The sequence below is a fragment of the Tursiops truncatus genome, chromosome 20 (assembly GCF_011762595.2).
Source record: "Tursiops truncatus isolate mTurTru1 chromosome 20, mTurTru1.mat.Y, whole genome shotgun sequence".
In the NCBI taxonomy this organism is placed as follows: Eukaryota; Metazoa; Chordata; class Mammalia; order Artiodactyla; family Delphinidae; genus Tursiops; species Tursiops truncatus.
In genome coordinates, this window is record NC_047053.1 from 53,392,764 (window position 1) to 53,417,282 (window position 24,519).

Below are 24,519 nucleotides of genomic sequence, written 5' to 3' on the forward strand. Positions count from 1 at the left end.
CGTATCCTACACAACACCTAATGGCTATTTGACGAATATTTGGAGTGGTGGCACCCAAGTGGACCCTCTTGCTGACACCGACTCAGTGCCCAGTCCTTTGGGTCCTGAGCAGGAAGGAGTCATAATGATCAATTAAACCAGAAGTCAGTGTGATGTGCTCTGAACCAGAAGGAACACGTGGGCTGAGCATCTTCCAAGCTGTGTGGCTTTGGGCATGTTGCTTGACCACGCTGAACCCCACTTTCCTTTTCTGGAAAATACAAATAGTATCAATTTTGTAAGGTCTGGACAGGTTTAAGTCAGATGATGAACCTAGAACGCCTAGGACAGAGTTTGGCTGAATTGTTGAGTCCTTGTGCTGCAGATTGCAAAGGGAGAACTCAGAGTGGTTTAGGAGAAAAGTGGGGTGTTGTAAAGGTTGTGGGTGCATCTCAGACACACGAAGGAAGGATGGAGGTACAGCCGGGCTTCGGGCTTCAGGGATGGATGAAACATACATACGAACACCTCTGGGCCAGTTTTCTTGTTGTCAGCATGCCCGCGACACTGACCTCCTCCTGTAGGTCAGCTTTGTCTACAAGATGGGGAGAGCCACGACAGTGAGAGCTTCTGAGCTTTGCATCCTGTGCATGAGGAGCCATAGCTGTGCGGACAGGTCCACACCTCCTGATCCGGACCACGTGGGGCCCCCACCTGGCACCTGGCAGTCCCAGAACTGGGGTGTGCAGGGCTGAGCGTTAATTTCCTCCTGAGTTAACTTCCCTGTAAGAATACAAGTACCCCTGCCCTCCCCCCACTGCCCCCATTAGCTACATCATTGTGCTACACCATCTGCCTTCGATGAACCGAAACATAGCAGCGATCATCTGAGATGTCAGAATCTTTCCCTTGCCTGGCTTCCGGAGATACTTTGGTGGGAGTCAACTATGGGGCATGATAATGGGGATTATTCATCATCCTAAAAGAACTACCAAAGTCTCATTTTGTTGAAAAGTCCTCCAAAGGGATTTAACAGATCCTTTCCTCCCAATTTCTTGAGGCTCTCTAGTCCAGAGGAATTACAAAACCATGGCTAAGTACCCCTCCGCACCTCCGAACGTGTCCCCCATCCAGGCGTGTCCAGGAGTTAGTTACACCCCGGACGCCACTTGCAGGGCAGAGTGCAGCCAGGTGCACTGACAGCGGTGTAGGTGTGACTGCAAGGCAGCTGGCCCTGGGCTGCCCTTCCCTGCAGCAAGGCCGCTCCCCCTGACCTGGGACGGACCCAGGCTGCAGCGCCTCTTCAGGGGACCAGAAGCAGGGGTCAGTGGCCGTCCACTTCCTGAGGGCTGATAAATCCTCTGGGTAGGATCATTCGCAGTTCGATTCTGTTGGTTTTCGAGGGGCGCGGAGTGGATGATACCAGCATGCTGCTGGGGGCAGCTGACTCCCCGGTTCACCTGCCTTTGCCCTGCCCAGGCATCCCGGTCCTTTGTGGGGCGGAGCATCCTTTGCACGAAGCGGGTGGCAGGATGGGTTATCTGCTGTGCTTCTGCACGTGCTTGCTGTCAGCTTCGGACATTTCAGCAAGGAGGGGCATCTGGCTTAGTTCCCACTACAGCTTCCTTCCAGTGACACTCTGAAGTGGGAATGAAGCCATGGGAGTAGCTTTTGGCTGGAGTGACTGGAGGAGCGTGGTTTTCTGGGTCCATCGTTGTGTAAGTGGAGCCTAACTGCAGACGATAGAATATGGACAGAACCAAAAGACACCCAAAACCCACACACTTGAAACATCAATTAGGAAGTTATTTTAATTAGAGCGGGACTCACGTTAGAGTATCTTCAACTATGGACGTCTCTTAATATACTCCAAGACGTGACTTTATTGATATTGCTAAGAATTGGAGTTCAATTCAACTCTTCTGGAACACCGCCATTTTTCACCTTTCCCAACGCTTAACTTCATCCGCTATGAATAGCAATCCATGGTAGAAGAGTGCGTCGAACTACTTTTTCCAAAAAAATAACACTAAGTTGATAACTTCCATTCTCTAGAGGGCCTTTTCGAAAGGCCCTTTAGGAATTTTGTGGCAATACCTGGCTGGGCTCTACCAACATTTTGTTTAATTAATGTGTAATATGATCAGAGTTGCCACCTTCCTGGGTTTCCTCTCCGCTAGAAGTCTGCGGCCAAAGACAGGCCAGGCAGGGGGGTGAGCATATTGGGGGCCAGCCTCCCCAGAAGGCTCAACCAAGCTGTGGGATCAGAGTGGGAACGAGGCAGCAGGACTGCCCCATTGGTGTGTGTAAGCCAGACATGTTGACCCTTGATGGCCAGGGGACCCCTACTGTCATGCGATGTGACACTGCCCCCTCACCTGGCCTGGTACCCATCTCCCAGCTTAGTGACAGTGCCCAGATGGGCAGGAGCGAGGAGGAATCTAAGCTGAGCTCGCCCGGCACCCTTGGAGGCTGCTGAGGCCACCCCCATGGCCACCATGGTCCCGTCCAGCAGCAGATACGCTAAGATGGTTCTTTCTCTATTTTCAGTGACTGACCTGGGAACGAATAAGTCGATGTTCAGACTTTCTCCTAGAACTGATCCCACACGTAATGTTAAAGGGCTAGAAGGGACATTATGAGGCTACCCCCTCCATTCTTCTCACCTCACCCTTCTCTCCCCATCACAGCTGTCCCTGACTGGGGAGTAGCCACCACCTTCAGAGACCAATTCTCCACCCAGGGGAGGGATATTCTCAACCTCCCTTCAGCGAGCTAATCGTATGTTTCAAAACCCTCTTCCCTCCCCTTTTCCCTTGCCTAAATCCCTCTGGCTGCAATTTGACTTGTTTTTCTCTTGTTCTGTCCTCAGTGGAGAAGGGAATGAGTAAGCCATCCTGTTTCGCATCATTTCTCCACCTTTTTTTTTTGGCCGCACGGCCTGTGGGATCTTTGTTCCCCGACTAGGGATCGAACCCGGACCGTGGCAGCGAAAGCTCTGAGTCCTAATCACTGGACTGCCAGAGAATTCCCCACCTCTCCAGCTTTGAGGTTTGTTGTCGTCATTGTTGGTGGCTGTGTTGAATATTTATTAAACCCCCACGAGATGTTAGCTGCTGTCTTAAATTTAATATTAAAAAAGGATTTCCAGAACTCATTAGGTTGGATCATAGGAAATTGCTGTTTTATAGTTCCAAAAAATAAAAAGCAACAGTTAAATAGGGAAAAAAGTCATAACATCGCTGCTCATTTCCTGCATTGCTGTTGTTACCCAGAACAAGAGAAATGAGACACCACAGGCTTCAGCCCTCGTCAGACCACTGAGTTCCATTGCAGAAGCCCCACTCTTGCTGAGATCATCTGACAGCTGGACCCACACGCAGAGGAGCATAGCCAGGCAGGAGGAAGCAGGATGTCCCCACAGCAGCTCAGATTGCCCTGTTTCCACTCCAACAGGGATTTCAGCTGAACCAAGATAACCCCCTTTCTCTCTACCCCACACAGGCGTTCCTTCCCATCCGCCCATGGAACCTGATGCCCATGAATGTCAGGCAAGGCCGCAATCACATAGGCGTCACTGTTTTGGGAGGCTGGAGAGTCTCTTACAGAAGACCTGTGAGCTCCACCCCATGTGCTTTAAACTAAGGGCTTCTAAGCCCTCAGTTGAAAAAAAAGAAAATACTATTTGCTATAGCCTGAATGTTTTGCATCTGGGCCCCCAAATTCATATGTTGAAATTCTAACCCCAAAGTGATGGTATGAGGAGGTCGAGCCTTTGGGAAGCGTTTAGGTCATGAGGGTGGAGCCCTCAGGAAGGGGATTAGTGCCCTTAGAAAAGAGGCCCGAGAAAGCTCCCTTGCCCCTTCCAGCATGTGAGGACACACAGAGAAAGCACCATCTGAGAACCAAGAAGTAGTTTCTCACTAGACACCCAGTCTGTCAGTATCTTGATCTTGGACTTGTAGCCTCCAGAACCGTGAGAAATAGATTTCTGTTGTTTCTAAGCCATCCAGAAGCCAGTTTACAGTATTTTGTTATAGCAGCCTGGATGGACTAAGACACTAGTTTTTAACAGTTCACTTTCCGACCACCTACGTAAACTCGAAGAGCGTTCTAGAATAATTGAAGATTTTTGTGAAAAGTACCCCTTGATGGGAGGGGACGGTTGCGGGGAGGAGGTGTTACTGGCATCTAGTGGGTAGATGCCAGGGATGCTGTTCAACATCTTGGGCTGTACAGGCCAACCTCTCACAACAAAATGTCAGTAGTGAGAATCCCTGCTGTGTACACACCATCCTGTAAGCAGAGCATTATCCTTCTTTCCTTTTTACAAGAACCTTAAATAATATACCAGGATTTGAGCCCAGGCCCGTCTCAACAAAAAGCCCATGCGCCCCCATCCCCACCGCGCCCAGAGGATGAGAGAGGGAGATTCAGGAGGGATGGGGGATGGAGAGAGGCAGCCGCACCCACCTTCCAACCCCCGAGAAGATTGGAGCACGGGTGTGGGGTTGGAGGAATCAGCTTTAGAGCTTATTCTCAGGTTTGCCCTTAGGACTCTGCCTCACCCTGCATCCCGGGGGCTTATAAGCCCAGGTTTGGAAGTTTGTTTTCCTTCGGTCTGCATCTGAGTTAATGGCTGGAGCTGTGAAAAGAGGTCCGGCTTCCTAACAGTATTGCAGCCACTTTAGATTCTTGTCCTCATTACCTCCCTAATGTGCACTTTTGCTGGAAGACCTGGGGGTGTGGACGCCGGTCGCATTTTTTCCTCTGCTCTCTTTCACCCCCGGGTTCCTTCTGCCATCTGTTGATCTCCAGTGTCTGCCTTCATTCCCTTAATATTATGTTCTTGCCGCCTGGGTCGTTTGTCTTGGTTTCGCATTAGTTTCGCTCTCAGGTAATCCCTCCACCTTCAGAGATGGTAACAATTACATTCCCTTTACTCTAAATCCAGGGGGAGACGGAGTTGGCCACCTCCTAAGGCACCATGTGGTGTGCGTTTGGCGGGGGGTGGGGGTGGGAAGGGCGTGGTACCCGCTGTGGGCGTGGCCAAGGTACGGGGCTGGGCAGAGGCGCAACTTCTTTAGGATAGAGATATTCAGATGCCAGCCCTTGCCGCCCACACCTGGGAGAAAACCACAGCCCATGTCAGCCACCGGGGGTGGTGGGGGGCCGGGGGTGGGGACTGAGGGTCAAGCCTGGTTCTGCCCCTTGATGCTGTGTCACTGTGGGGGAGCCCTTTCTCTCCTGCATTAGTTGGGTAACCTAATGAGCCGTTGTGAGCATTAGTAAGCCAAGTGCTGCTGGCTGCGTGCTAAGTAACTAGAAAGGGTTAGTTTGCCAATTAATGTTAAGTCCTGTCCTCAGGACCGCACTATCATTAACATTAAAATGACTAATTAGAGCAAAATCTTTAACAAAAGAGCCACCAGCTGTTGCTTATGGTTTAGAAAAGCAAGGTTTTTCAAAGGGACGGATTTGCCCCTCTGATGTCAGGAAACCCCTGGTCAGTCTCTGACTAGCTTTTTTTTTTCTTTTTTTTTTTGTGGTACGCGGGCCTCTCACTGTTGTGGCCTCTCCCGTTGCGGAGCACAGGCTCCGGACGCGCAGGCTCAGCGGCTATGGCTCACGGGCCCAGCCGCTCCGCAGCATGTGGGATCTTCCCGGACCGGGGCACGAACCCGTGTCCCCTGCATTGGCAGGTGGACTCCCAACCACTGCGCCACCAGGGAAGCCCTCACTCGGTAGATTTTGACCTCTTCCCTCTTCATAACAGAAGTTCCTCCAGGCTCCAAGCCCTTGGTCTTGATTCTGACCAATACTGGTTATTCTCTTTCCTATTTGGATTGGGGTTGCACTCCCCCATAGATGTCAGAAAGGGGTCTTAACATTGTGCTTCCATGCCATTGATCCCAGGCCACTGGGGCAGTTCCTTCCTTTCCTCCCTCCCTCCCTCCCTTCTTTCTTTTTCATAGCCCTTCTTACCTCTCTATCAGATATATGCAGACCAGCACGGCTCTTCCACATTTGATCAGGGCGTTGGTGAACTTGGCAAGCTCACTCCTACTGGACAGGGCTTGGAAGATCATCTGTCCGTCCCCAAGCTTCAAGCTACACTGTGGTCACACCATCTCAGAGCAGACTGTAGGAGTCCCTGCCATTTGAGGATGGATCGTCAATGTCTGTGATGACGTCATTGGGCCACCATATCAACCTTGGACTTCTCGTTGCACGAGCTAATAAAACCCTATGTGTTTAGGTCCGGGGTCATCAAACTCTTTCTTTAAAGGGCCACATAGTAAATATTTTAGGTTTTCAGACCATTTGGTCTCTCATTACTCTCTGCTGACATAGAGAGTCAAACAAAACAGTCACAGACAGTCCATCAACAAACAACCATGGCTGTGTGCCAATAAAACTTTATTTATGGGCAGTAAATTTTGAAATTCATATAATTTTCATGTGTCACGAAATATTCTTTCCTTGATTTTTTTTTGACTATTTAAAAATGTAAAAATCATTCTTATAACTTCCCTGGGGGCACAGTGGTTAAGAATCATTCTTATAACTTCCCTGGCCCGGGAAGATCCCACATGCCACAGAGCAGCTAAGCCTGTGCACCACAACTACTGAGCCCACATGCCTAGACCCTGTGCTCTGCAACAAGAGAAGCCACCGCGATGAGAAGCCCGCGCACCGCAACGAAGAGTATCCCCTGCTCGCCGCAACTAGAGAAAGCCCGTGCAGAGCAATGAAGACCCAGTGCAGCCAAAAATAAATAAATAAAATAAATTAATTTAAAAAATCATTTTTAGCTTGCAGGCCATACAGAAACAGGCAGTGGGCTGGATGTGGCCCCTGGGCTATAGTCTGCTGACCCTTGGTTGAAGCTACTGTTCTGTGGATTATCTGTTACTGGCAGCCTCGTGCAATCTTATGTGACGTAGTGATGGGGATGAACCTTTTTTTTGGTTTTATTAATTAAAAAATGGCAAGCATTTTAATTTTAATTTAAAAAATGGCAAGCATTTTTTAATTAATAAAAAGGATTAAAAGAGTCAAATTCAAATGAACTCTGGGACTCAAAATCTTCTAGTTTCTAGTTGCAAAATCAACACATAATGGAAAAATCCAATGACATTTAAAAATGTAAGATCCATTTTTCTAAAATAAATTTATTTATTTTTGTCTGCATTGGGTCTTCATTGCGGCGCGCGGGGGCTACTCTTCGTTGCGGTGCGTGGGCTTCTCGTTGCGGTGGCTTCTCTTGTTGAGGAGCACGGGCTCTAGGCACGCGGGCTTCAGTAGTTGTGGCACGTGGGCTCAGTAGTTGTGGCTCGCGGGCTCTAGAGTGCAGCCTCAGTAGTTGTGGTGCACAGGCTTTGTTGCTCCCCGGCATGTGGGATCTTCCCGGACCAGGGCTCGAACCTGTGTCCCCTGCATTGGCAGGTGGATTCTTAACCACTGGGCCACCAGGGAAGCCCCCAAAATGTAAGACGCATTTTTTTATGGAGTTCTTTTATTTGCATTTGCAAATACAGCGGTGCACCCATTTCAGAGATTACCCTTAGCAAGATCTGCTTTTAACCTGTGTTGTGTCACATCAAAATACTGTTGTTCTGATTTCTTACTGAAGACGTGAAGAAACTGCTTGCTCTTAACAGCTGATTAAGTATAAGCCTGTTGAGTAACTATAAAGTATGCAAAGAAGACCAGGGGATTTGCCAATGTGATGAAGTGTGTAACTGGTTCCATGGTGTCCCAGGGGTTCCCCCACCAAGCGAGTCGGGCCATCCAGCCCGCAGGAGTCTGCTGGCTTTGGCTTCTGAGCAAGCTTCGATTCTACGTGCATGTATTATAGAAAAATGATTCCTAACCCATCGTACTTTTTTTATGTCTGTTTCAGAGGGTCTTGCTGTTGGAGTTGGATTTGGGGCTGTAGAAAAGACGGCATCTGCTACCTTTGAGAGCGCCAGGTAAGCGGACGCCTAGTGCCTTAGAGCGTGGCACTGCACCCGGTGGTACCCGGAAGTGCCTGTTGCCTCGGGTGAGCTGTCTGCACGTAACTGTGCAGCAGCCCCAGCCCCCCAGGTCTGACTGGCGGAGGCGAGGAGGAGGTCAGGGCAGCTCATACCTGAGAGAGGTACTCTTTCAAGAAGCAGGTCTACACCACGTTTTTCCAATGAGCTGTCTGATGGGTAACCATTTTGAAAACCAACCATGGATATAATCCCATGCTGTTCTCCAAACGCTTTAAATGTATAAGTACATGATAAAGACAGTGTCCTGGGGGGACTGGTTCCAGGACCCGCCGGCGGATACCAAAATCCTCGAAGGCTCGAGTACCACAGTCAGCCCTCGGTATCCACGGATCCTGCATGTGCAGGTTCCGCATCCGCGAACTCAGCCGTGGGGGGATGGCAGGACCCGGAGGGCCAGCTGCACCTCGAAGGCAGCAGCTGACGCTTCTCACTGCTCTCTCCTTTAGAAGCCCTCGCTTTCTCTTTCTGGCCACTGGCCTCTCCTGTTTCCTCCCCCTTCCATCTGCTTCTTCACAGGCTCTTCTGCAGGTTCGTGTCCTACGGCCCGTCCTGAAATGTTGATGTCCCCCAGCGCTCCATCTCTAGGGCACCCTTTCTTCTCACTTAGTGCACTCTTTCTGGGGATTCTGCCCCATGCCTATGGCTTTATTTTCCGTCCGTTTCCTGGTGATGCCCAGGTTGATCCTCTGCCTAGATTTTTCTCCCGAACTTATTCTTACGGGTCTGGCCACCATCCATATGTCTCCGCTTGGGTGTTCCGCAGGATCCCCGCACCCAGCATCTCCAAAGTTGAACTTATTGTCCCCATCTGCTGTCATGCAAACCCCCATCATCACCTGGTACCCGGTCGACCAAGCCAAAACTGTCATCCTCGGCTTCCTATTTCCCCTCGTCTTCCGTAGACAATCAGCAGGCCTTGTAGATTCTTCCTTTCCTCTCCCTCCGTTGAATTACAGGGCCTAGATAAGGCTACAGCCTTGGGACCATAAAGAGTCGTCATAGAGATAAGCTACCTGGTCCACCTGCGCCCACAAAACCACGAATACTACAGCCTCCAGGCTGAAGGAGGGCGGGTGGAGCCTGTCCAAGGGCAGCAAACTCAGATGCCTGTAGAGAACTAGGAGGTAGCAGATAAGTGCAGACAGGCAGGTGGAGACAGTTGGGAGTGGCAAGGACAGAGGTAAACTTCGAACAGACAGCACGCACACTGTTTAAAAGGTGCTGGAAGTCACAGTTATTTTGAAAACATAATTCGGGTCAAAGAGATGGTCCAGGGGTTTCTGTATCGAACCACACCTTTCTCGCTCCACTGCCCTCTGACGGGTATAATCTCAAACTCTACCTTTTACCCGCCTAAGGCAATGGCACCGTCCCTTTAACGATCTGCCCTGTGTCTATGGATCACGGTTGCCAGGAACTAATTCCTCACGGAATCCCTTTCTCCCCTCTTCCCTCGTTCCCAGCCTTGCGTGGGGCCTCTTTACACCCCACCACCTCCTTTTCTCGATTCCCTCAGCTGCTCTGGGGCCCCAGTGTGTCGCTGTAGTCACTGAATTCTAATGCTTCGTGTTGAGGGACGTGTCTGCTCCATGAAGCCCCAAACACACGTGCGGGCTGGCGCAGTTCTAGGTTGAGATCTTCTGTGTTCTCAATTCTTCTTCCTGCCTGGCGGACTCCCAAGTCACTTCCTCGCCCTGACTCCAGGGTCATCAGTAACAAGAAGCCTATGGCGAAAATCACAGGAGCCATGGATGGGGAGAAGCCTTTAGAATGTAAGAAATGTCACCAAGATCCAGGGCTGATTGTGATTCGTCATGCCCCGCGGGGCTGACCCCTGAAGCATCCAAGGGCCAGGTCCTCGCAGAGCTCGGGGAGCTGCACGTGCTCCAGAAATGTCTGTGCCGGCAAGTGACAGCTCAGCCCCACGCACTGCGCTCACGGGCCAGGCTTCCTGTCTGTTGGCACCATGTCTCCCGCAGCCTCAAGATGTCAACTGCGATGTCCCTCTATTCTGTCACCTGCACTTTCTGCTAACCTTTATGTTTCTGAAGAAAGCAGAGCGAAAGCCTTTCCAACCCAACTCCCCCCTTCCCTAGACCAGACAGATCCTCTCTGAGTTATATAAACCCTCAATGGGACTCTCCAGCTGGGATCGGGCTGGGGCACTGGACTGGGTATTTTCAGCTTCATAAAACCCTTTGATAAACAAGCATCCTTGGGGGTTTTTATGCCCCTACACTCCACCCACCCCTGTCACAGCCGGTGGGCAGAGCCCTTAGAGCTTTGCCCCCATCGCCACTGTGTCTGGGGTATCAGGAGTAGGGGTGGGGGGAGAGCATGTCCATGCAGGCCACAGAGAGGGAAAGAGGGTGACCTCATGCAGACCCTCTCCTTCAGCCTGTCTTCCCCACTTACAAATCCGTATATAGTTTGTGATTTGGGTTCTTCCTTTCAAATTCCTCTGATCTTACTCTTCAGTGGTAAAAGTCAGAACAGCCCCCAGGCAAGGCTCGTAAGCCTTCTCCGCCCTTAGCTCATGCTGCAGACTGGGGTTGGGGGGGGGGGGTTCGTGGGAGGGAAAGGAGGGAGGGAGGGAGAAAAAAAAGGAGAAAACAGGCTAATACTGAGGGGAGGGGTACAAAAGCAGTCATCAGACGATTAAATACATCTTTTGAAAGAGCGAGGTTTTGCTTTTTAGAATTCCAATTCTATGTAATTCACAAGCGACACACCTAAAGCACAACATGCAAAGGTGGCAGATAGAGGAATGAAAAGAGACACAAGGTGGGTGCTGATCCAAAGAAGGCAGGTGGGAGCCCGCCTGCCGATGCAGGGGACGCGGGCGCGTACCCCGGTCCGGGAGGATCCCACATGCCGCGGAGCGGCTGGGCCCGTGAGCCATGGCCGCTGAGCCTGCGCGTCCGGAGCCTGTGCTCCGCAACGGGAGAGGCCACAACAGTGAGAGGCCCGCGTACCGCAAAAAAAAAAAAAAAAAGAAAGCAGGTATTACAATTTCAGTATCAGACCAAGCTGACTTTAAGGCAGACAGCCACAGAAAGAATAAAGGTCAGTACTTAATGAAAAGAGAAACAACGTACCGGGATGACAGAACGATCCCGCATCTGTACGCCTCTAGCAACGTCAGCCTCAAAATGCTCAAGAACAATTGTCAGCATCGCGGGGCACAGCCGACAAAACGGCAGTCATGGTGGGGAGCACCACGCCCCTGTCTGACACCCATAAAGCATTACCAAATGTACATCGTGGACACATGTAGACCCCCAACCCAGCAATTAGGAAAGAACGTGTGTTCTTTCCAAACACATGGGTGTATGTTTCCCAAAACTGATTACAGTACTGTGCCACAGAGAAAGTCAGATCACCCCCAGATCAATGCCATTCAGACCACACCCTGACCTCAGTGCAGTGTAATTGAAAATCAATAGCAAAAGAGATAGCTAAAATAATTGGTTAGTGGGCGGTGAAACCCTCAGTTGCCATAAGATAAGCACAGGGAGGGATGCGAACCAAGTGACCTAAGAAACCAGTGGACGAAGGGCAAGGTCTTCCCCCATCTCAGGGCGCTTCATAGAACGGGTGGCCTTAGACCAGGAGCGTGGCGGCTGTCCAGCTGGAGAGGCGGAGGTGATGAGGTCAGTTAGTACTGCGAGCTGGCGGGTGCGTGATGTCACCGAGATGGGATTCGTGTGGCGCCTTATGGAAGTAAAACTGGAGGCCAAAGGAAAAGTGCGTTCTTCAGCAAGAGACTGACAGCCTTGGTGGGTTCCGGTGCCCGGCAATGTTGAAGCCCAAGAGGAGACTTAAACATTAATCTGGCTCAACGGAATACTTTTGGGGGGAAGAGGTAGACAGATCCGTGCGAAGAACCCAGCGGTTGAACAGACGCGATTGACACCACTGCTACGTGTTATAGCAGCTGCGAAGAAGATAAGGGATGAGTTGATGATGGTGGGAATGAAGAGAGATTGGTGGGAAGAAAGCATTTTAAGCGCAGAACAAACTGGCAGCATTTGTCAACCGATTCCGTTGTCGTGTGGGAGGGAGAATTCAAGTTCGGGAGACATAAGTAATCACATAGGTAGCTGAAAGGGGCTGAGAGGGAAGGAGGGATGGGTGTCTGCATGGATTTGGGAAAAGAAAAGAGTTAGCTGGCAAATGCCTGGGACGTGTGGACCAAGCTAGCTGAGCCAGAGAGAGTTCTCTGTTCGTTTAGCGGAGGGGTCGGCAAATGATGGCGTGTGGGACAAATCTGGCCCACACATGCTTCTGTGAATGCCATTTTATTGGAACACAGCCATGCCCAAATTCCCCATCAAAGGCTCTGACACCGGGAAAGAGGACAGGTAGGTCCCCAGCATATAATTTGTGTACGGCTGCTGCCATCTAGTGTTCTGATGCTGTTACTTCATCAGGTATATGGAGTGCCCCTGCCCCCGGCCCTCTTCCACTGGTCCACCTTCCTCCTGCGCTAGATAGCCTACATCGTCGGGGGATCCCTTCAGAATTCAGCATCCCCTGAAGGATGACGAGTCTCAGCCAGCCAAGGGCAGCCTGTAGTTCAAGGGAAACAGCTTTCTTCTTTCTGATCTGGTCCCACAGCAATTTCTTCGGGTTTCACCGCAAAGAATTCTTCAGACCTCCTGTCCTTGGGGAGTTGGCTGCTTCAGCGGTTTTCCCTTCTGAAGTGTCATTACATCCAGCGCACGCGTGCTCCGGAGAGGAAGCATGCCCTCCGCTCTCACTTAACTCAGTCGCAGGCATAATTCAAACCGGCAGGGAGAGCGAGGTGATTTATGCTTCAACGTTTCGCTTCACGCGTTGCTTCCTACTTAAGCTTTGACTTAAGCACAAGTCGAGAGGCATCTGTAATCCAAGAGCACACCCTGACCGACAGGCACCGCAGGCATCCCGGAGCAGGCTCGGGCAGAGGACGCTGGCCGCACACCTCACGGCGCACCACGCAGAAGCCACAGAGCACAGGCTGGATATTTTTTTTTTTTTCCTTCTGCTGAGCGCCCCAACCAGCCACTGCTAATCAACACCCAGACACTTAGTAAAGGATGCCTGGTAGCTTAGCCTGCATTCAGACCTAACATAGCTCTTTGAGTTACACATGCAGGCATCAAAATAAATTTTAAGGGGTGTGTTTGCCTCTCGGATCAAAGAGTAAAGCAAAAGTCGGGTGTATCTTTCTGCCTGGCTTCTAAACCAGTTATGCCTGTTGAAATAGCAACGCTCGTTTGAGACAGCAGCTGCTAGTCAGCCAGGCAGCCATTTGTTTCAAAACAAGGACAAGCAGTCGATGGGTACGTCTCTGGGCGTAGCCCCGTGTGTGTGCATCCACCTGTGCAAGTCGTCCACCTACTTCCGCTCAAGTTTACTCAGGGAAACACGTTGCAGGGGGAGGGAGGGGATTTAGGGAAACAAAAGATGCGCTTTCTCATTAGAGTTCGCCCAAGCGTCTCTTAAGGAGCAGACTGCTCTCCCAGTGGCAGGACCAAGTTCCCAGACGAGACCGTCTCTTCCTCAAGGCTGCGCATCTTGACCCCCTCCTGCCCGCTGAACTGGGTCTCACCATTCGGCGGGGAGGCAGGAGCCAAAGCCCAGCCTAGGCTCCCGGGAGAGTGGTCTCTAGCCTGAGACGTGGAACCCCGGCGTGAGGACACACTCTGACTCAGCCAGCCACACCCATGCTGTTCTCCCCACCACCCCTCCCTTCCATCACGTCAGCAGAACTGGAAGTCAGTTCTTGCACTGTTGCTTATTTGCAATAGCAGGTGGCACTTGAGCAGATCCATTTTAGTGTATGCAAACAAGCCCTTCTCTTGAACCCATGAAACCACCTTGCCTGGAATTCTAGAGTCATCTACTGACAGCTCCTTCCCGCAACTTCTTCTTCCTGGTCCTCCCACACAGCTGCTCGCCTTACCTTGAATTATTAAGAGCATTTGGCAGTGGTGGAGGGCAGGCCGTGGTTGGCAGACAGTGCCACCGTGCGGTAGTGGGGCGTCATAGCTTGACTCTGGGTAACATGCACCTGGCCATCTGCCCGCGTCTTTGGCTCTTACTACTGACGTTTCAGCTTCCACGTGTGTCACATGAGAGAGGTGGGTTGCATCTGTGGTTCTACCACCACCAGGCTTTGTGGGACAATAAAAGTGTCCCCCAGGCATGTGAAGACTGATGTAGAAATGCCTCCTTTTATATTTTGCAAAGTAATGGCGTTGAGAGAAAGCTGCTCTCACTGCCACTCACACTCTCTTAGAAATTGTACTAATCACCAAAAATTAGTTCGTAAACTCAGGATAGAACAAAGTCCTTTCTGACCCCAGACAGGAACTTACTTCTCTCTCTCTTTCTTGCTCCATTCAAATTCATGAAAACCTTGTGCAATAATAATATGTAATTATGTTCTCAATACAAATTAGTCCGTTAAGTCCCATCGGCTAATGCAAAAAGATGACCTTGACTCTCCAATTTATTCTACTACTGTCTTTTTTTTTTTTTTTTACTACTACTGTCTTTTAATCTATGTTGAAAATCCAGTTTCTCTAAACCAGGATGATATCTTTTTTATTATTTTCTTTTGTGTTTTTCACAAAAAACATCTTTCCGTGTACACAGAAGCCGTCTCGCGGGGGAGGGGGGCAGGGGAGAGAGGAAGTTACAGCCTCGGGAGGGATCTTGATTCCTGATTCCTGAATTACTAGTTTTATCCAAAAAAGAGAGCAATTTAGCTTGGGAAAGAATCTGATCCTGGAAGAGACGAAACTCCATTTAATTGATTAATTTTTTTCCCGCTGCTGTGTGGAACTGGGGGCTATAGGACAGAGTAATAACAGGGTGTAAGTCTTGACACGGATACCCATGAAATATGCTCATTTGCCCAAAACGGGGTTTGCGGTGTGAGCTGAGAGAAGTCAAGGAACACAGGCGACTCCAGACCCTTGTCCTCTGCTCCCATGGCCGCGAAGAAAGCAGGTGCTCACACGTGGGGAGGGGGTAGAGCTCCCCCTGCCGGCAGCTGCGCACGCGCGCACGCGGGGAGCCCTGAGGACCCAGTCAGGGAGGCCCCGGGGATGCCCTGGGGGGATGGGGGTGGGGAAGGGGACCGGGACCCGCGCTCCCCAGGCCCCGTGATGTGGCGCAGCCGCGTTCCCAGAGGGCAAGGGCGGCAGCCGGAAGCGGTAGGCGCGAAGCACCCTCTCCCATCTCTGAGCTGGGGCGCCCGTGGGACTCGGGGCTGTTGGCTAGGGCTGCAGGATTGGACGTGGCCCTCTGGGGAATGAGGCGGCAGAGCAGTGCCTGTGTGAGGGCAGCTGGCGACTCCGACCTTGTCACCATCCATCCAGCCCCACCCCATTTGGACTCCGGGCAGAAGGCCAGGTGCCCACGGGGGTGGCTCCCAGGCTGCCTTCTCTTTCCCCATCCCCGCCGTTCATGCAGGGTGGATGCTGCAGCAGGAATGGAGCCTCGTACCTGGCTCCGAATGGCACCGTTGAGCCCGGAGCCCTGGAATGCAGGCGCATGTCACCCAGCTGTGAGCAAACTCAGAGTCAACCCCAGCGGCTTCCAGACGGGACGGTAAAGAGCTGAGCACCGCATCCTACCTGGGAGCGACTTAATCCCCCCCTCCTGCATCCTCCCCTTCTATCCACCTGCTTCTCCCAGGGCACAGCCACAGAGCTGTGCAGCCGTCAACACTCTCTGCTTCCGGAACATTCTCGTCACTCCCAAAAGAAACCCCATAGCCATGAGCAGTCAGTCCCCTCCCTCCCTCCTCGTAGGCCCTGGCAACCAGGAACGAGTCTACTTTCTGTCTCTATTGATTTGCCTGTTCAGCACATTTCATGTAAATGGAATCAAACCATGCGTGGTCTTTTATGTCTGGCTTCTTCCACTTAGCATAACGTTTTCCGGGTTCAACCGTGTTGTTACTCCTTTTCATGGCTGAAGAATATTCTGTCGTATGGCCGTACCACATTAGTTGACGGAGGTTTGGGTTGTTTCAGCATTTTGGCTATTACAAATAGTGTTGCGGTGAATACTGGCATACAGGTTTTTGTGTGGACATAGGTTTGCATTTCTCTTAGGTACGTACCAAGCAGTGGAACTCTAAATTTAACTCTCTGAGGAAGGGAGTTTAACAAATGACCTTCTATGCCAAAACAAAAGGATCCAGATTGGCCCAAGAGTTTATTTTAACCTTGAAAGTTCCATTCGCCAAACATCATCATAGCAGGAGCCCTTCCCAGGCCGATCCCCTTCCTCTCGGGCCTTAAACCACAGGAATGCCGAGTGTTACAACCATAGGTGGTCTCTGCCGTGTCCTTGCTGTGTGCTCCCTTCTGTGCTGTCCTCGCCCTTCGTTCTCTTGTTGGCTTTTCCATGAGAAGACTCATGGGGGAAGGACCCGTGAGTTGCCCCATTTTACAGACAAGAAAGTTGAGTCACCGAGAGGTGCTCTGTCCACAGCCTCAGAGCCGGTAAGGCGAAGCGCCAGGTATGTTCCTAGGTCTCTGGCTGAGGACCTAGCCCTTTCCTGGAGCATCTGGTGGCCTGTGAGGTGCTTTGGCCACCATGAGAGGCTGAGGGACAGAGCCCGCGGGGAGTGGGCAGGCAGGTCTCGCTTCCCGCTGAGCTTCCTTTGCTGCAGACCCTTTTGAGTAGGCGTGTGGTTGGGGGGGCGGAGTATGGAGCAGGCTGGATCCCGGAGCTAGGCAGCCTGGCTGCAACCCCGGCTCCGCCACTTACCGGCTGTGCGACTTTGATGCGTTGCTTTTTTTTTTCCCCCCTGTTCCTCTGTTTCCTAATCTGTAAAATAAGAATAATAATCGTTTCTACCTCAACGGGTCGTTCTGAGAATTAACTGAGTTTATACGCGCAAAGCCCCGGCACAGGGCCGGCATGTAGGAAGGCTGTGTACGATGCGGCTGTGATGTTTGCTTCCTGGCCTGCCTGTTTCAGACACTACACTCCAGAGAGATGCCCAGCCCACCCCTGTCCCAGCCCGGGCTCCAGGACAAGAGCTCCCTGTCCCCCCTCACCTCCCCCCGCCCCCCAAAAGAGAACGAGTTCAGAAGCGGCTTCCACAGTCTGTGTGGACCCAGCACGCAGCCCAGAGGTCCGGGTCCAGGCCTCCGTGGTCTCTAGGTGTTGCGTCTGCTCTCCCGTGTCGTGGGCTGCATGCCCGACACTAGACCTTAGTACCCTCCCCTCTGTCCCCGCCCCCCCGCCTTGGCCCTCCCAGGCTGACTTTGCTGTCCTGTCTCAGCACGGGGTTGGCGTGCTGGGTGTCTCTTGCTCTGGGCTTGCTCAGTGAATGTAGCTATTTGTCCATCCCGCACCCTCACCTGGAGCCTCTTCTCTACCCTGCAGGGGACCCAGGACCGGGCTGGGAGTGGGCTGCTCTGCACCCGGCCTCGACGGCCCGCCTGAATTCTGCAGATGGTTTTCTAGTGGGCAGCCCCCTCCAGACAGCACGAGCTGCTGCTTCCCTCTTGCCCCGCCCCCCACGCCCAGTTCCCTGGACTCACTCTCAGGCCCCGCCGTGTCACCACATAAGTTACATGCCCAGAACAAGGAGGGAGGCCCTGAGTGCCCTCCTGTGTCTGCCCAGAGGCAGCCCCTCTCCATCTGCAGCACAAGGAGCCATTTATGCCAGGCCCCCTCCCCCTCCACGGCCCCCGGCCACCTCCACCCAAGTCCCTGGCGACAGGGTTGGCCGTTTTGGCACGGGGGACCGATCTCTACACAACGTGCACTCTGTTTAGCGTGAAGCAGGCTTCAGGGCAGGCTCGGACCCCACAAGGCTCTTTGAGAACAGCAGCGTCGTTTCTCTGTGGCTTTCCCAGGCGCTGGAGGTGACACGGACTTTTCCCTCCTCTAGTCCCATCGCTGCCCGGTCCACCCATCGCTGCCCGGTCCACCCTCCTTGGACAGCTTGTTACAAGCGGCGAGAGGCCGAGAGCAACTGTACATTACAGAGCCGTGGGCAGCGTTCAGCTGGGCTGCTGGTGTTGACTGCGCTGCCTTTTGCCGGGCCAGCCAAGAGAGGCAGCTTGGGTGCATTGGTGGGTTCACCACGGGGCACTAGTGGCTGCCTTTAGGGGCTGTTTGCATGCACTGCTCAGTCTTTACTGCCATCCCAGTAAAGAGGGGAGGACACAGAGCCCGGGAACTTTCCCTGAGGTCATGCTTATGGCAGGTGGCATGTTTTGGGAAGCCTGTGAATTAACACCTCTGCCCCTGCTGGCTCTCTCACCCCACCCTTGCCTCTGGCAATCATGGGACAGTCACGAAAGCTAACGTTTACTGAGTGCTTTCCACGTGCAGATCCTGTGCTCCTTGACTCCTGGGGAATTCACTAATCCTTAAAGCCCCCTGTGAGGGAGAAATCACTGTGCCCATTTTACAGATGCAGGATGTGCCCAAAGGCACAAGGGAGTGAGGGCAGAGGCAGGATTTGAGCCCAGGCAGCCTGGCCCTGCAGCCTGTGCCCTTAACCCTGACATCCTCCTGCCTCCTGTGACCACAGAGGCTTGAAAACTGCCCCCCAAAGTGGTGTGGGAAAGGAGGTCAGCGCCGTTGTAAAAAGTGTGTAATTTCCCAAGCGTCGGCTCTAGGAGTTCTGATTCCACTGTCCAGTGTGGCTTTAAAATCGTGTCTCATTGGACGAGTTGGGAAACAGCAGCAGATGTGAAATCTCTTCAGGGAGGGGCAGGTTTCCAGCCGGCCTCACTGGCAGCAAACATACATGTTCAAGGTCGTGTGGCACATCAGTCCTGGCATTTGTTGCCGCAGTTGGGAACCGTCACCCTTGCCAGGTGCCTCCAGGCAGCAAGGGCTAAGGGGAGAGGGAGAGAGCAGAGAGCAGTGCAAAGAGACGGCACCAGGATGCCCCGGGCGGCTGCTAGGTCAGGACCAACTTCCAGCCTCACCTCCTGGAAAGTGGACGGACAGGTGGGCTGGGTCACTGGGAGGCTAGAGCTCCCCAGCAAGAGTTACCTGCCTACAGGCTCCAGGACAAGGGGAGGTGAGGGGGGCGTTTAGAACGACAGTGTTGTAGTAGAATGGCATCCCCCAGAAAAGAATGTTGAGTCCTAACCCCCAGTACCGGGAATGTAACCTTAGTTAGCAGGAGGGTCTTTGCAGATGCAGAGAGTTAAGATCAGGTCACACTGGATTAGGGTGGACCCTAAATCCAATACGACTGGTGTCCTTATTCAACAAGGAGAAAAGTCACACACAGAGGAGGACGCTGGGTGACAACGCAGAGACACCCCGAGGGGAGACGGCCATGTGGTGATGGAACCAGAGATCACAGTGACACAGCCAGGGGCCAAGAACTGCTACCAGCCGCCACCCGAAGCTGGAAGAGCTAAGGAAGGATCCTTCTCTAGAGATTTCAGAGGGAGCGTGGCCCTGCTGACACCTTGCTTTTGAGCATCTAGCCTCCAGGACCGTGAGAATAAACCTCTGTTGTCTTACGCCACCCAATCTGTGGTCCTTGGTTACAGTGGCCACAGGGAACCGGTAGATAGGGTCTCCCCAGTCTCCATCCACGTCTTCCGAGCCCCACTGGGCTTTCTTCGCCTCCTCCCGCGGTGGACGGAAAGCTCTGAGCGTGACTCTTGAATCCATCCTCCTCTGTATCCCGATGCGTTTTGTTTTCCCCACCCCTTTGCTGGTCTTCATTTCCTATTTCGAAAGGAGGCTCAGGTTTTGTTTTGTTTTGTGTTGTGTTTTGTTTCCTTAGGCCTCTGTCGGTTCAATTTGAACCCAACCGGGGGAAAGCAGTAGCTTTCTCCTTTCCCGAGAGGCCGCCTTCAGACGCCGGCCCGCGGGAGTCTGGGCTGCCCCCTGCACTGCAGCTATTAAACTGTCATAAGAAAGAGGCCTTTGTCACGGGGAACACGGCCCTCGGCTCAGAAACAGAGACAGATTGTGCCAGAAAACAAACAACAGAAAAAAACGTCCAACCACAAAATTCTTTGGGACTTCAGTCATCGGCTTCTCACTTGTTCTTAAAAGACAAATTTCCTTTCTTTGGTGTAAGTCCGTCAGATAGGTCGTCGGGTTTTTAGTTCTGTCCAGAACCGAGGGCCGGGGGCCTCCACCCAGCTCCCTGTTTGCATGATGTCATGCCTGCCTGCCTGCAGGTAGGGGAGTCGGAGGTGGCCCTGGACCTGCACAGGGGGTGGGGTGAGGTTTTGCAGGAGACTGAGGGCCTGACTTAGCTTTCAGTGCAGGGAAAGGGGAGGCGATGAAAATTGTCACGGAGGCCATGTTACAAATGCGTGATGACCTTCTGACTTGGCATTGGCTCTGCCGGAGGCCTCGGAGAGCCTCATTTCATGCAGGAGAGAAACAGAAGGACAGTGACGTGCCCAAGGCCACATCGTTCCCTAATGTCAGACCGTTGCTGCCTGCTCAAGACCACTGGCCAAAATGTCCCTTGACCCAGCCTGGCACCTGGAACTGCTGCGGCCCGAGCCTTCTGTTTGGCACGTTGACCTCAGCCCCCTCCGGGCCAGCTTTCGTCCGTGACCATCTCAGGGTGGGGTATGGGAGGGCAAATCAGCATTTTCAGCAGGGTCCCCTGTGCTGGGTTGCACCCCATGGCATGAGAACCACGGTTCTAGAAGGAAAGCGGAGAAGGAAGGCTTAGGGGACCCCCCCCCCCACCGTTCCCACTGTCCCTTGCGAAGGGGGTTATGCTTCCCAAAGCCGCGGCTTTCCTAAGTCAGGGGAGAGAGGCACCGCTTCAGAGGATGCATCCTCTTAAGGCCAGCATTTCACTGCAGGTGAATGACAACGGAACAAACTTTTTATTACAGGAGGGCAAACGACCACATAATTGGCAGGACCTCACGCAAAATGAAAATGCAGGCTCTCTTGTTCAAAAAGCAGGAAAAAAGCTATTTCCTTTGTTCTGTGATGTCTCTCTCAACCTGTCATGGTGTTTTGTTTCATTTTATTTTTAAAATTTGTAATTGTGGCAGACTATACATAGCATAAAATGAACCATTTCAAGTGTATGATTGTGTCATTAAGCACGTTCCCATTATTGTGCGACCATCATATTCTTCATCTCCAGAACTCTTTTCATCTTTTTTCTTTTTGTTTTGGCTGCGTTGGGTCTTCGTTGCTGCGCGCGGGCTTTCTCTAGTTGCGGCGAGTGGGGGCTACTCTTCGTTGCGGTGCGCGAGCTTCTCATCGCGGTGGCTTCTCTTGTTGTGGAGCACGGGCTCTAGGTGCGTGGGCTTCAGTAGTTGTGGCACGTGGGCTCAGTAGTTGTGGCTCGAGGGCTCTAGAGTGCAGGCTCAGTAGTGGTGGTGCACGGGCTTAGTTGCTCCGCGACATGTGGGATCCTCCCGGACCAGGGCTCGAACCTGTGTCCCCTGCATTGGCAGGTGGATTCTTAACCACTGCACCACCAGGGAAGCCCGAAGAACTCTTCTCATCTTAAAAAATCAAAACTCTGTCCCCACAAACAACAATCCCCCATCCCCCTCCCCCAGCCCCAGGCAACCACCACTCTACTTTCTGTCCCTAGGAATTTGACTACTTACTCTATAGGGACCTCAGAAAGGGAATCATTTCAATTTGTCTTTTTATGACGGGCTTATTTCACTGAGCACAATGCCCTCAAGGTTCACCTGTGTTGTAGCATGTGTTAGAATTTCCTTCCTTTTGAAGGCTGAGTAATATTCCGTTGTATGTATGGACCACATTTTGTTTATCCATTCCTCTGTCGATGGACACTTGGGTTGCTTCCACCTCTTAGCTTAGCTGTTGTACATAATGCTGCTGTGAACACAAGTGCACAAATATCTCTTTGAGATCCTACTTTCAATTCTTTTGTGTGTGTGCCCAGAGGTGGAATTGCTGTATCACGTGGGAATTTGATTTTTAGATTCTTGAGGAACGTCGTCATGGTGCTTTTTATCTGCTATTTAAGGCAGGGGTGCTTTCTGGAGGAGTGCAGACCCTCATAGGCTCCCAGGGCCCGACTTGATCATGGCCGGGTACCTGGGGAGTGTGTGTCCGACCCTGACCTTCCTGGTGCCCAGGCCCCTGAGTGGCTGCCCCGGTCACTCAGCCCTGCATGAAGGAGAGCAGAAAGAAATTGGGGGAGAAAAAGTGAGCGTCAGGGAGCTGCGGTGATGCCAGGTGAGGTGATGTTGAATATGGACATATAAAGGTCTGTGATTCCAGACTTTTCCATCAATTGTTGTTTGACCAAGTGAAACTCTCACGGTTGGCCTCCTGCATCCACATTCCCTCTTCAGCCAGGCAGGTGGGCAGCCCCGAGGACCCAGGTCTGAACCTGGGGCAGGGGCAGGAGGTGCACAGTTTGCGGGCTCCTGGTGGCCCCAGCTTCCAGCCAGGTTCAGGGAGCAGCCCCGTGATTACAAAGGGTTACTGTTCTCCGGGGTCTAAACACAGGCAGTGTTCAAACTCAAGCTTTCTTCTTTAGCCTCAGTTTGCTCATCTGTAAAATGGGGTTGCCTTGAGGAGTACACAGCCGAGAAGGTCAGTCTCTTCTGGGCAGCCGGCACTCGACCCTCAGGAGCTGTTAACACCCCCAGCAGCTGGGTTGAGGGTGCAGGTGGCTGTGGCTGCAGCATGTGGAGACCCCCCCCCACCCCACCAAGGGCTGGCTGGTAGCTGGGGGAGTGTGTCTCTCTTTTGACTCTAGGTCCTTACGGCATCTGCTTCTTGGTGATACACAAGCAGTTTATGTCACTAGAGATAACCATGACGTCATCACTGCGACCTGTGTGCCGTATAACATGTGGACATCTCGGTAACGCCACATGACGGTCCATAACCTGGGTCTTCTGCTGCCTTAATACACTCTGAGGGTTTACCCGAGTCCCCACCTAAAGACTAAAAAGGAACCTGGCATGACATGTTCCTCGGTGTGTACCAGACGATGCTTGAAAAATTAACATTTGTTATAACCATTATAAATATACCTAATAACATATTTTGGTAACAGCTTTATTGAGATATAATTCACATACTGTATAACTCACCCATTGTAAAGTACACAGATTAGTGTGGTTTTTAGTTTATTTACAGAGTTGGGCAGCCATCGCCACAGTCAATTTTAGAACATTTTTATCACCCTCAAAAGGAAAAAGGAACTCTGTACCCTTTAGCAGTTGCCTCTCCCCATGTCTTTTCGACCCCTTAAGCCCCTAATCTACTTTCTATCTATAGATTCTCCTATTTTGGCCCCTTTCGCTGTAGATAGATAGATAGACAGATATTTAGGTATATATGGAACTTTATAACATGTGGTCCTCTGTAACTGGTGTCTTCCACTTAATATAATGTTTTTAAAGTTAATCTATGGGGGCTTCCCTGGTGGCGCAGTGGTTGAGAATCCACCTGCCAATGCAGGGGACACGGGTTCGATCCCTGGTCCGGGAAGATCCCACATGCCACGGAGCAACTGAGCCAGTGCGCCACAACTACTGAGCCTGTGCTCTAGAGCCCATGAGCCACAACTACTGAGCCCGCATGCTGCAACTACTGAAGCCCGTGTGCCTAGAGCCCATGCTCCACAATGAGAGAAGCTACTGCAATGAGAAGCCCGCACACTGCAATGAAGAGTAGCCTCCGCTCGCCACAACTAGAGAAAGCCCACGTGCAGCAACAAAGATACAACACAACCAAAAATAAATTAAAAAATAAATAATAAAAAAAATAAAGTTAATCTATGTAACTTTACTTTACTCCTTTTTATGGCCAAATAATATTCCATTGATAAGCAAAATATACCACATTTTGTTTATCCATTTATCAGTTCATGGACATTTTTGGCTATTGTGAAAAATGTTTCAGTGAACATTTGTGTACAGGCTTTTATGTGGACGTTATTTTCAATTCTCTTGGGTGTATACGTAGGAGTGGAATTGCTGGGTCATATGGTAAATGTGTGTTTAACCATTTGAGGAACTGCTGAACTGTTTTCCAGAGTAGTTGCACAGTTTTTACATTCCCACCGGCAGTGAATGAGGATTCTGACTTTTCACATTCTCATCAACTCTTGTTATTATCTGACTTGATTATAGCTATCCTAGCAGGTGTTAAGTGGTGTGTCATTGTGGTTTTGATATAAGTTTCACTGATGGCTAATGATGTTCAGCTTATTTTCAAGCGTTGTTGGCCATTTATATATCTTCTTTAGAGAAATGTCTGTTGAAGTCCTTTGCCTGATTTTTAAGTTGGATTATGTGACTTTATTTTTGAGTGGTAAGAATTCTTTATATATCTGATTTTACAAGTCCTTTATCAGACATACGATTTGAGAATTTGTTCTCCCATTCCGTGGATTGTTTTTTCACTTTCTTGACGGTGTCCTTTGAAGTACAAATTTTAAAAATTTTAATGAAGTACAATTTATCTCTTTTCTTTTGTTGTTTGTGATTTTGGTATCATATCTAAGAAACCATTGCTTGAT

The 24,519-nt window shown here is 51.4% G+C and overlaps 1 protein-coding gene across 9 annotated transcripts in view; it reads left to right on the forward strand.

Annotated features, from left to right (window-relative positions):
- Window positions 1–24,519, forward strand: part of SLC39A11 (solute carrier family 39 member 11) — a 414,544-nt gene that overhangs the window by 337,918 nt on the left and 52,107 nt on the right. For 6 of the 9 annotated variants that reach the window (XM_073797950.1, XM_073797948.1, XM_073797949.1 and 3 more), the window contains 2 exons: window positions 7,886–7,955; window positions 15,489–15,626. In XM_073797950.1, the coding sequence (XP_073654051.1) occupies window positions 7,886–7,955; window positions 15,489–15,626 (208 nt within the window). The remainder of the gene's footprint in view (window positions 1–7,885; window positions 7,956–15,488; window positions 15,627–24,519) is intronic. The other 3 variants (XM_073797955.1, XM_033848523.2, XM_033848524.2) reach the window with 1 other exon arrangement.